Source organism: Zootoca vivipara, chromosome 13 (genome assembly GCF_965207765.1).
Source record: "Zootoca vivipara chromosome 13, rZooViv2.hap1.1, whole genome shotgun sequence".
Classification (NCBI taxonomy): domain Eukaryota; kingdom Metazoa; phylum Chordata; class Lepidosauria; order Squamata; family Lacertidae; genus Zootoca; species Zootoca vivipara.
This window is the reverse complement of record NC_142596.1, coordinates 15,457,731-15,470,676: the sequence shown is the minus strand read 5'-3', so window position 1 is coordinate 15,470,676 and position 12,946 is coordinate 15,457,731. Positions and strand designations below refer to the sequence as shown.

At 44.1% G+C, this 12,946-nt stretch overlaps 1 protein-coding gene across 2 annotated transcripts in view; it reads right to left on the bottom strand.

The window, feature by feature from the left end:
• ADAMTSL3 (ADAMTS like 3) overlaps nt 1-12,946 on the bottom strand; it is a 266,235-nt gene that overhangs the window by 159,389 nt on the left and 93,900 nt on the right. For both annotated transcript variants that reach the window (XM_060282650.2, XM_060282648.2), the window contains exons 4-5: nt 11,689-11,816; nt 10,166-10,211 (exon numbers count right to left, since the gene is read on the bottom strand). In XM_060282650.2, the coding sequence (XP_060138633.2) occupies nt 10,166-10,211; nt 11,689-11,816 (174 nt within the window). The remainder of the gene's footprint in view (nt 1-10,165; nt 10,212-11,688; nt 11,817-12,946) is intronic.

Sequence of the window (12,946 nt, the reverse complement as noted above, 5' to 3'; positions counted from 1 at the left end):
CCAGGTTGCAGGCTGGGGTTAAAGAATGCAAAAGTCCTGCTGGATCAGGCCAAGGGTCCACCTAGTACGGCATCCTGTTCTCCCATTGGCTGGCCAGATGCCTACAAGCTGGACATGAGCACAATAGGACTCTGCCCACCTGCAATTCCCATCAACTGGTATTCAGAGGCATAAAGGCAGGTCCAGCACCTGAAAAACTGAAAGGCCCCTGCATTACCATATAGCAAAACGAGGAATTATTTAACTGTTATTATTCAATTAATGCAATGAGTGCTTGGGATTGAAAAGACACAAGGGCAAGGTATGAGTTTATGTGGAAAATATGGATTAATACAATGTTTTGTTTTGTTTTGTTTTAAAGTATTTATTATTATTTTTGCTAAATGAGGGCCAAGTCGTGTTGGCAAATGCACAGCAGGCTTCTTGGCATAGAAGGACGTAAGATTTATGTGGAAATGGCCTAAATAAGTGTGCCCCCCCCTATGAATAGGACCCATAAGGATTATCTTAAACAGTTCCATATTCTGCACATCATAGCATTAGAATGTAGCCGTATATATATATATATATAGAAATGGAAATATAAAACACAGGGCTTAAGAAAGATTGAAAAATCTCATTGGGCACTATATAAAAGAATAGCTTATGTAGTTCATTTTGATGAGATACCCATAAAAACATCTTAAGGCATACATATATTTTTATTTTAAAAGCAAGCAGGTGAACAGCAGTGGTTAATAATCCCAGAAAACGCTTTTGTTGGTAACCGCAAATCCATTTTATGATTGAAATATCATTAATATTATTCTGAGACCTACTTATTCCACTTGACTCTTCTGATCTTTACTATTTATACACTTACAAATCCAGATGAAATCAATTTCATGGTAAAATGATTCTTGTTGTTTTAATAAAAACGACATTTGTATTCTCTAGGTGGATTTTAGGGGTGTACTGTATCAAGGAGTGAAGCAGCCTTTGCAGACAAATCAATTATGCAATGTTATATACTACCGTATTTCTCACACAAGTCTGTAACTTTGGCAAATTCCAATCAAAGCTGAGACCGAATTCCTTATTTGCAAAATGTTACTAGGAAGAGCTGACAGTGGGGGTGGGCAAACATTTTTTTGCCAAGGTACCACAATCCCCCAGCAGGGATTGCTTGACGAGTTGACAATTTCCACTGATTCCTAAGGGGCAAATTACTAATGCGCTGTCATGGACTGTTAAGACACAGAGGAATGGTGCGAGGAACCAGATGGGGAACCACAAAGGCAAGAAAGTTCAGAGCCTGAGAAGTTGGTGGTGGGACAAGGATGAGTGGTCAGAGGGAGAAGACTGGGAAAAGGAGGTAACATACTGCCACTTTGAATTGTTCTCCCTAAAAAGAGGTTGCGTGCCGAGGCACCAAGAGGACCCCCCAGTAACTCACACAGACTCCATAATTTTTGTTAAGGTTTTTGGCATTAAAATTTGGCCACAACTTTTTTATTAAAATACAATCAAATGTGAATGGTTGCTTAGTCATTGGTTCCCAGCCATCTGTCTCCCGCCTGGGACAGATCTGACTCCCTCTAGCCTAGTAGGGGAGTCAGAAAGTAAGCACCCCCTGAGAGAGGACGGGTCAGGAGGCACAAGCCCTTCTTTGTCCTCTCCCCAGATGCTCCCCAAGGCTCATGCGTGGTCCTGACCCCTAGCGGGGATAAACAGACAAACATGTGGAGCCCGGGATTCCTTTAACGGAATACTTCTATATGGCAGCAGCAATCACATGAGGGTCAGGCCCAGCCAAAATCCGTACCCCTCGACCAATTTATTTCAACCAATGACTAACCGCAACCTTACAAGTTGTGACTAATTGCAGTATGGTAGGCAAAAACCACCTGACACCAGCCAATCAGCCAAGTGGCAAAATTCCTACCAGGCCCCTGAATACAGGCGACCCCTAGACAGGCACTGCAAGGTCAAAGCAAAGGGGCCTAAAGAAAGCGGAGGGTGGGCGGGAGATTCGAAGCGAGCAGCAAAGAGATAGCACAAACTGCTCCTTCGGCTTAAACATAGCAAGGGCTGTCAATCAACAAATTGCAACAAGCAAAAATCCCCAGCAACAATCAAACCTCCAATCAAAGCCAAATATCAGACCCGCCCCCAAAGCCCTGGGTCGTCTTGTTAGCCCTGCCGCAACCCATGCTCTCTCCTATGGAGAGAACCTGCTATAGGGAAACAATTTTAAAAGCAAGGAAAAAACATGAAGGAAACAGAAGGAATTCTGAGTTGTGTCCAGTGTTAATTCCACTCATGGGTAGGCCAGCTAAAATTAATGGGCTGTTCTCTGAGTCGAATGTAGCAGTCTCTTAGGATGGAAGAACGAGGCTGGTTCAGGAGGCATCGGGGCTGCAAAAAATGAGGTTGGGCAGTGCAGGCTTTGAGAAATAGCTTCCCAGTTTCACCAACATTGATGGAGTCTAGGGAGCTCTCCATATTCTCTCTCTTTCTCTTTCTCTTTCTCTCTATATATGCACTTCATATACTATAAACACACACACACACACACACACACACAATATTTAAAAAAGCATACATTTAAAAAAAAAGTGTGACAGTGTAAAATAATCACAGCTTAATGTGGAAAATAGATGGTCCGGACTTACGCGCGAATGCATGAAAAAGTGGCATCGACCAGAAATAGTCTAGTTTTCAACGCCATACCTGCTTTAGTATAGCAAAAGGTGTACAGAACAGCCACATCTTGTGAAGAGTGTGCTGCATTCCAAATAAAGAACAAAACATATAACCCCCTAGGCCCTAATCTAGAAATGAGAACCTGACCTACTGCAAAGAAGATAATAACAAATAACAATGCATTCCTTGAATATTTAAGGCCTAAAGTCTGTAGTCTGGTTTCTTACAAAAGTATGTATGCAGAACAGTCTCATTAATTTACTGTTTTTTCTATACTCCTCTATTGGGGGGGGGGGTCTGCTTTCCAGCTTTTGAAAAAGGAGCATGCCAGACTTTGTAGATGCAATACCAAGCACATTTGTTTTTTTCTGCAAAAAATGCTTTTTAAAATTTTGGAACCCCTCCCTGGCCCTGGGGTGGAAACCAAGTGGGCACCCACTAGGCTGGATACTTGCAATGCTAACCCTGGGGCACTCTTTGCTGGCTGCTGGAGAGGGAGTGTTGTTGTTGTTGTTGTTGTTTAGTCGTTTAGTCATGTCTGAATCTTTGTGACCCCATGGACCAGAGCATGCCAGGCACTCCTGTCTTCCACTGCCTTCCGCAGTTTGCTCAGACACATGTTCGTAGCTTCGAGAACACTGTCCAACCATCTCGTCCTCTGTTGTCCCCTTCTCCTTGTGCCCTCCATCTTTCCCAACATCAGGGTCTTTTCCAGGGAGTCTTCTCTTCTCATGAGGTGGCCAAAGTATTGGAGCCTCAGCTTCACGATCTGTCCTTCCAGTGAGCACTCAGGGCTGATTTCCTTCAGAATGGATAGGTTTGATCTTCTTGCAGTCCATGGGACTCTCAAGAGTCTCCTCCAGCACCATAATTCAAAAGCATCAATTCTTCGGCGATCAGCCTTCTTGATGGACCAGCTCTCACTTCCATACATCACTACTGGGAAAACCATAGCTTTAACTATACAGACCTTTGTCGGCAAGGTGATGTCTCTGCTTTTTAAGATGCTGTCTAGGTTTGTCATTGCTTTTCTCCCAAGAAGCAGGGGTCTTTTAATTTCGTGACTGCTGTCACCATCTGCAGTGATCATGGAACCCAAGAAAGCAAAATCTCTCACTGCCTCCATTTCTTCCCCTTCTATTTGCCAGGAGGTGATGGGACCAGTGGCCATGATCTTAGGTTTTTTTTGATGTTGAGCTTCAGACCATATTTTGTGCTCTCCTCTTTCACCCTCATTAAAAGGTTCTTTAATTCCTCCTCACTTTCTGCCATCAAGGTTGTGTCTTGCTTTTCATGTACCTGCTTTTCATGCAGAAGGTTCTGGGTTCAGTATCTGACATCTCCAGGTAGGAGTGAGGAAATCCTGTCTGAAACCCTGAAGAGATGCTGCCAGTTAATTTAAACAATACTGAGTTAGATGGGCCAATGGCATGATTCAGAAAAAAAAACACACGTGTGTGCGTGTGTATGTGTGTGTTCATGTGATGAGCTGGTCCTTACTGCTGAGGTCGGTGTCTGATGGCCTCCACTCAGGTCATTCCCCAGCAATTCCCCAGAACCTGGTTATGCCGGTTTTAAATAACAACACTTTGGAAGTCCCGAGCCCCAAGGAGGATAGATTTGCCTCAACCAGGGCCAGGGCCTTTTCAGCTCTGGCCCCAGCCTGGTGGAACACCCTACCGAGGAGATCAGGGCCCTGCAAGATTTGACATCTTTCCGCAGGGCCTGCAAGATGGAGTTGTTGCCTTTGGGCTGGACTCAGTCTAACCCCCCCCCTCTCATTTTTATTTTTTTAATAGAACCGCTTATATGGGATTTGTATATAAATTTTCCCTCGGCTCTTTTTGCTGGCCCATGTAGGACCAGCGTGGATAGTTGGGCCCCGGTGAATATTTGACGTTTTCTCCCCTTATGGCTTTGATCTATAGGCTACCACTAAAACGAGGCTGCATTTTAAACTGTATTCTAACTTATATTTTAATCAACTTTTGTTGTTGTTGTTGTTGTTGTTGTTGTTTATGGTTTTTTTTTTGTTTTCTTGGCCAGGGAGGGCGGGGTATAAATAAAATTTATTATTATCATCATCATCATCAAGGCTGGAACAAACTGCACATACACCCTGTCTTGTAGGAAATATGGGTTCCTTGGGCATGGCATAGTTCCATTGTCATGAAAGAATTCCATATATATATATATATATATATATATATATATATATATTCATATGCCGAACATGTGTGATTTTTGTGTCTTGCCCATGATCTTGGCCTGAGAGTGTATCAGACAACTCAGAATTAAATGTAATACACAGATGGCAAAGCAGGATGAAATGGAACAAGACAGGTGGGCTTATTTGCAAAAAGAGGGAGCAATTAGGAATTGTATCCGATATGAGGGTTTTTTTTTTCATCTGCAGGACTTGACTCACCCAAGTGTTTGTTCCATTGGTAGATGCCAGCGGTTTGCTCCATTATGTGGCTCAACCCTTCCAAAACCCATCCAAGGAAAAAGGAGGAGGGAAGACCGTAGCAACTCAACAGTCTTTTTTTTACAAGACTTGTGTGCTGTCTTGGTGGAGAAGCCATTTGGCACCAGCCAGCTTTTATAAAAGTGGGCGAGGAGCTGGCTAGTTTTATGAGAGATTAAAATGATTCAATACATCCACTAAGCAGAACCTCCCACTGGAGGGTGTAACAGTCATATTTTAGAACGGTAATCCACCACCGAGTCCAGGAAACACACACTATATTTATAAGCAAGTGCTGAGTTTGTGCCATGATTCCCATCGAGCTGCAGAAAAGTCACTGGATGTAACACGGGCTGGAGATTTCAACGTTCTAAGAACCTTTAAACCTTTTTAAAAGTTTTAAAAGTTTAAAAGTTTCTAGTTCTCATTGTTATTTATTTAAAGCCTGTGTTGTTGTTGTTGTTGTTGTTGTTTTAAAAAAATGTCAAGGCAGCTAATGCACAAAGCAATAAAACAGCATTATAAAACTGGAGTGCCAAAATATTTTTGAAGTGTATATTCACTGTCTGGTGTAATTCCAGAATCTAGGGGAGATGTAGACTAAGGCGGGGGGGGGGGGAGAGAGAGATGGATGGAATGGGGGGATGGAGAGCGCAGTTAATCTGAGTGGGGCACAGAAACAGCGGGGAAGGAGGCATTTAACTCTTCGCTCTGGTGCTGTTTTCCAATCAAAAAATTACGTATGCCCTGTATTTCCCCAGCTGGGGTGGAGGGAAGCAGCTTTGATCCGGAAAGCAACTTGGCTGAGAAATCTCTGTGTGCCTCACCCACAGGAGGTGCAGAGGGCGGCCAAAAGACAATAGGCTTTTGCAGTGATATTCCCCATTCCCTTCTGAGCAGTGCTCTCCCTGGGAGATGCTCATGGGGCAATCATTATCAGTTTTCAGGTGACAGGCCTCTACGGTGATCTTTTAGCGGAGTAAGGAAGGGCTTGTCCTTCTCATCGTGTTATAGGACCAGCATTTTAGGTACAAAACCAAAGCGTTCCAAAACCAAGGCGCGCTTTCCCATTGAAAGTAATGCAAAATGGATTAACCTAATCCAGGCTTTTAAAAACAACCCCTAAAACAGCAACTTAACATGAATTTTACTATCTAAAGAGACCACTGATCCATAAAATGAAAGCAATAAACCATGTACTCCAGTCACACAATCAATCAATCAATCAGTAGCTGAACTGGGTTCCACAGAGTCACAAAAATAAAACAAAAAAAGCCGCAAAAACAAAAAGCAAAAAAGCAAAAACAGACAGACTTCAGCGTAACACTCAAAACAGAAGTGTGGCACTCAAAACGGAGCATCTTCGGCTTCCGAAAAAAGTTCACTAACCGGAACACTTACTTCCAGGTTTGTGGTGTTTGGGTTCCAATTTGTTTGAGTACCAAGGCGCTTGAGAAGCAAGGTACCACTGTATTGTACATTTTTTAATTGTTGGTTTTTTTTAAAAAAAAAATTTAAATAGTTATCTGCATTTAGCTTAAGTCGCTTGGAGAAGTTTTCTGTATAAAGCACCAAACAAATGTAATAAATTTCAATATCACAAGTGAAGTGGGCTAATACAACCCTCCCTGGGTCCCACTTCTCTGAGTGGGAGCCATGAAGGCAGCATTTACTTGAAAGAAAACGTTTGGATCCCCCACATAACATATAATTTTGGTCTGCCCTTTGGGTCCTTCTGCATGCAAATCAGATGTTCTACCACAGAGCTGTGGCTTATATGATTAAATATTCCATTATTATTTTTTAAAAGGGCTGCCATGTGTGTGTGTGGGGGGGGGGGGGAATAAACCCAGATGCCAGGGGGGGAAGGATTTTAAGGGAAGGAGAATTTCTGTGTTCAATGATTTATTTATTTTGGTATGGAGAAGTATTAGATTGTACAGGCCCTTCTCCTGCAGTGTGACGGGACTGGCTTGTTGGACTGGAGAAGTGAAGCAAAAAGTCAGACAGCTCACCGCCCCTTTAGGTTAACCAACAGCTGCCGAGTCAGCTGCAGTACCTCTGTCTGGCCATCTGTAGTGGTGGCGCCCAAGGGCAGCAGGCAACAGCTCCCTCTTCTGCTGAGCTTCCTAGCACAGTGGTTCCCAAACCCTTTTCCCCAGGGACCCGCGGACAGTCTTGGCAGATCGCTTCCATGATTTTTCTACCAACTGTGGCTCATCCGCTCTGCTAAATGCTGCACGATGTCTAATTGTGTTTTTAGTCCTGTTTTTATTTTATTTTGTATTTTGATGCTTTACAATTTTCATTCCACATTATACAATATAAGGAAGGAGAAGAAGAAATAAACAGCTCAGTTGGTTAGAGCAGGCCCCCCCAAACTGCGGCCCTCCAGATGTTTTGGCCTACAACTCCCATGATCCCTAGCTAAGAGGACCAGTGTTCAGGGATGATGGGAATTGTAGTCCAAAACATCTGGAGGGCCGAAGTTTGGGGGTGCCTGGGTTAGAGCATGGTGCTAACAACGCCAAGGTTACAGGTTCAATTCCCGTATGGGACATCTGCATATTCCTGCATTGAAGGGGTTTGGAATAGATAATCCTTAGGGTATCTTCCAACTCTACAATTCTATCACTCTATGCACATTTAATATGGACATGTCACGGACCAGTTGAATGAAGCTCACAGATTACTGGTGGTCCATGGACCAGTTTGGCACCCCGTGGTTTGCATTAAGGATCTGCAAATGGTCACCAAGGTCCCTCGTTCAAGACCCCTAGCATTTTTTGCATTAGATCAGCCGTGGCAGACCTCTGGCCCTCTGGATGTTGTCCCCACTAGCATGGCTGGTGCTTGGGGATGATGGGAACCGTAATCCAAAGAGACCTGGGCAACCCGTCACTTGATTGATAGTATATCTTAAAGCAGTAATGGTATGGGAAGCAAGCGTCCAGTATGCCCAACCTCTGTTTTGTCCCCTGGTGGCAGCTCCAGTTTGGAACAGTGATCCACCGATGATCCTTGGGGTGTGTGAAAAGGTAATGTACAAACACTGCTTCAGGGGCAAAGCCCCTCAAGGAAGCAGCCACTTTTTTATTGTTGAACCTGCATTTCCTCCTCCTCTTCCTGGCTTTACCTTGTGGAACTTTCCATGACTCCTGACACCACCCTAATGCTTTGATTCCTGTAACCTGGTATTATGTCTTGTTTCCTATCTTGCTTAGACTTGTTCTCTTGGCTTGAAGTCCTATCCTAGCTGTGGCGCAATCCTTCCCCCCACCCGCAGGCTCCAATCCAGCACACATTCCTGATTCTGACTTTGGATTAATTCTTGGCTCTAGTCTCCTATTCTGACTCTCTGGCTCTTTGCACGTTTGGCTCCGGACGAAGAGAGCCCAAAACAATGTGCATCAGTAGAGCACTTTACCAACTAGAAAACAAAACAGAACCTTATACAAAAGCAACGAAATTCTGGGGGGGAAAGATGTGGGAGACAATCCACAGAGCCACCATCAGACAGTTTAGCCCTGGATAAGAAGAATACCGCCAGCAGTTTATTTTACAAACTGCATTTACAAAGGCGCACAGATCGTTTCCAGATCTTGGACCAAAGAACGCTATTGTTGCATCATTAAGAAAGACAGCCTTGCTCTAAAACGAGTAGCTAAGGGTGCACAACTGTGGAGTTAGCACAGAGCCCGGGCGCCAGGTTGGAATGAAGCACAAAGTGAGCTTTCTGTTTTTCACCCCTTCTCCTTGCACAACACTGTCTAGCGACCCTGTTGTTTCTACATCTAATATCGCGCACACGCACCCTTTGTAAAGGAGGAGAAGTAACAATCCAACAAACTACATACAACAAAAAGCCAAAATTAAACAGGAATCTAACGAGGATTGTAAAATCCTTTGAAGGCAATGGTAGGCTACCCTGACCTTCGGCTACATGCCCCAGCTGACAAGCGGTCACTATCTCTAAACTATTCTGAGGGCTTCCATATGCTATGTGGTGTCTGAGAAATGCAGATCACAGCTCCCTGTCTAGGCATCTCAGGAGGAGGAGCTAGAACTTTGGGCTGTGTTTTCCACAACTTCTGTTGCAGTGGTTTCCTTGGGGAGACACTGGAGACTCTGTGCCCGATTTTGCTAGGTATCATTCATGCTGGAACTGCTACCAAAGAGGAATGAAGGGGTTTCTGCATCCCCCTACCACCTGTATCATCTCTTTGGCATAGGAATCATTTCTCCTGGTTTCAGTAGCTTCAGGAGTTTAGGAACTCATGACACCTTCAAGGCACATTTCCCCTGAAAAAGCCTTACCACTTTCCAGACCCTGCAAACACTTGTCTAGAGCCCCGTGAGTAACCTTCTCCCACTCTGGAAACACAGATTGTATGATTCTTGGGGCAGGAAATTGGCTTCCCCCCCCCCTTTTTCTTTTTTTGCTTGAGTTGCTCCGTTAAGGGCCATTGATGCTACTAAATAAATGATGTCATTATGTTAAACATAGCAAGTCATATATAACTCATATTTCAGGAGATCAATATGCAGTATGTGAACACATGCTAGCTTCTGTGTTTGTTTTTGCTGAGCAGTAACAGGTTAAGTGGGTGGCTTTACAGAAGGTGATCTTGACATGTTTTGGCACAGGGACAAAATCTAGACCAAGTTAAACACTTTTAAAGCCCAAATTGATCCATTTAGGTGTTTAACGTTCTTCCATCAAAAATCAATGGGACTTAAATGCTGACTTTATTTGAATAGAGTCACATAAATGCAACGAGTTCTGTTTCCTGTGCAGCAAAATAGGAAGAAAAATGCATTCATGTTGCACAACTGTTTAGGAATAGCGCATGCAAATTTTGTCATCACTGCTAGGCAAAAATAAACATTTAAGGCTCTGTCGTTCTTTTGTAAAACAAAAACAAAAAGCATTAAGTAGAATGTCTGAAGCTTTACAGCTGCATTGTTTTATGGCAATTAGAGCAGTCAAACAAAAAGACAGATGAGACTCACATTATTGCTGCAGGTTTTATATCGAATATTCCTGCCTTCACAGTTCCTGGAAAAAAACAAAGTTTGAAAGGAATGACCAAGTAGAGTAACATTTAAAGGCTACCCTTTCCCATAAATAATTTTCTTGAATACTGGATATATGTTACGGCTTCTCAGATTTAACAGAAAAGATGATTAAGTAAGGATGACTATCTGATGAAGCAGTTACAGCTTTTCCTGTTAGGCTTACATCTGTGCAAAGTCACAACTCACTGAGACGTTTCTGAAATATTATTCATAAAGCATTATACTGTTTACCAGCAGTCTGTTTTGACAAATGATTTACAGGATTAACAACAAGAGCCCTCCAAATCGCACCAAGCCAGTTATTCATGAGCAAATACTCATCTTACGGGAGGCAGGGCCATAAGACAAGGCCAGCTAGATGCCTCTGGAAAGCCAAAAGAACAAGCTAAAGTAAAAGGTAAAGGACCCCTGGACCGTTAAGTCCAGTCAAAGGTGACTACGGGGTGCAGCGCTCATCTTGCTTTCAAGCCGAGAGAACCGCTATTTGTCCACAGACAGATTTCCAGGTCATATGGCCAGCATGACTAAACCGCTACTGGCGCACGGAACACCGTGATGGAAACCAGAGCGCATGGAAACACTGTTTACCTTCCTGCCACAGCAGTACCTATTTATCTACTTTCACTGGCGTGCTTGCGAACTGCTAGGTTGGCAGGAGCTGGGACAAAGCAATGGGAGCTCTCCCCGCCGTGGGGATTTGAACCACCAACCTTCTGATCAGCAAGCCCAAGAGGCTCAGTGGTTTAGACCAGTGGTCCTCAACCCCCGGGCCACGGACCGGTAGCGGTCCATGGATCAATTGGTACTGGGCCGCCTAAGGATCATTAAATACAATTAAATTAAAATTATTAAATCAAAACAATCTAAATAAAATATAAACAATAAACGTCCCCCCCTCAGCGGGCCACACTAAAATTATCAAACGTTGACTGGTCTGCGGCGATAAAAAGGTTGGGGAGCACTGGTTTAGACCACAGTGCCACCTGCATCCCACCATAAGAAGCACCAGAGCACTCTCCCCTTTTGCGGCTTCCAACAACTGGCTTTCAGAAGCGTTGCTGCCTTCAACCATGGAGAAAGCACATCGCTGTTGTGGCTAGTAGCCATCAATAGCCCTGTCCTCCATGAATTGGTCTATTAATGCCATTTAAGTTGGTGGCCATACCGTGGGAACAAGTTCTGTAGTTCAACTAGACACTGGCTCTCTAGAGCAGCAATATCTCAAGGGTCAAAAGTCCCCCCCCCCCCTCCTGCAGTAAGCCCTTGTGTTATTTTCCAGTACTGAATAATACCGTACCTTAGTTGCATCTATTTAGTTTTTCCTTTACTGAAACAGATTTTAATGTAACCACCCCAGATCTCCTGTGTTTGGAGATTCGGCCTCTGAATAACCCCCCACCCACCCCCTTCCTGTTTTGTATCATTCGTGACTTCAAAGTGCAATATGAAAGACCAACCTGCCATTTAAGCATCTCCTTAGAGAATAGGATGCTCCTCCTCCGCAAGTACGCGAACAATCACTCCAAGCACCCCAGGCGTCCCAGCCGCCTTCTCTATCTTCGTCAGACTGGGAAATTCTTGAGGTCTGGAAACACGACAGAAAGAAAAGTAACTCAGCAGCCCAGGAAAGTTGCATATTTTGCAAATCCTTTTAACTGGTTGTTTACCCTGGGGAGATTCCTAGTCTGGTGGTAATAAGCAGAGATTCCCATTCCAAAATAAATTATTATGTCAACAGAACAAAGAAGTGATATATTTGCAACTGGAAAGAATCGGTCCAAAATAAAAGCGGTTTTTCTCTTCTTTCATAACTTCGTTTCCGTCTCTTCTGGGGCTTCTAAATTCAATTATGAGCACCAGGCCTTGAAAAACTCCATTTCCACACCAATCTGCGAAAGTGATGTAAACAGCACACTTGAAGGAGTTGGGTCGAGTAAGACCTCAAGGCAACACAACAAGCCTCCAAAGTTATTTTGCTTACACTACGGTATGAAGTAGTAATGATTGCCCACGTGCCGTGCAAGTGGTGTCATAAAAAGCACCAATTCCCAAACCATGTGCCCAAGAGAGAACTGCCAGCATGCCATGAGAATGAAAAGCAATAACTCAGGGAAGGGGGAAACTCAAGAGTGGCAGCCAGATGTGGCCCTCCAGGCCTCGCTATCTGGCCCTTGAGACTCTCCTCAGCAGGTTGCCCACAAAGGAGCTGAAAATGTTCCCCACCCTTGCTTTAAATAAAGACTCGTGTGAGCTCAAAAGTGGGTGGACACTATTGAAAACACACAAGCATGCAACTGAGGCTGGATCTTGATTATCTGTGTGATTCGCAACTGAAAGCTTGGGGTGTGTCCTGTGGCAAACGGTAATGTGTCATGCCGCTGTGCCCCCACAGCCTCCCTTACCTGGATTGTGGAGCGCTTTGATGGGTTTTGGCAAGATCTTAACAGAAGCTGGTGGTGGAACACCCAAGACAGCTGCCTAACCCTGTCTTATGGGTGGGTTGGCCCTGTGAAAGCTTCCATTCAGACCCGTTTAGGCATTAAGATCTGCAGACGAGGCCCTCTTGGTAGTTCTACAACCCTTAGCAGCTCAGGGTGGTAGTTGCCCAGGAGAGGGCATTCTCTAATTTGTGGAACTTCCTCCCCATAGAGGAGGGTCTTGACATCTTCATTATACAACATTAGGCAAATGCTGAGGACACACCTTGGCTTTTGA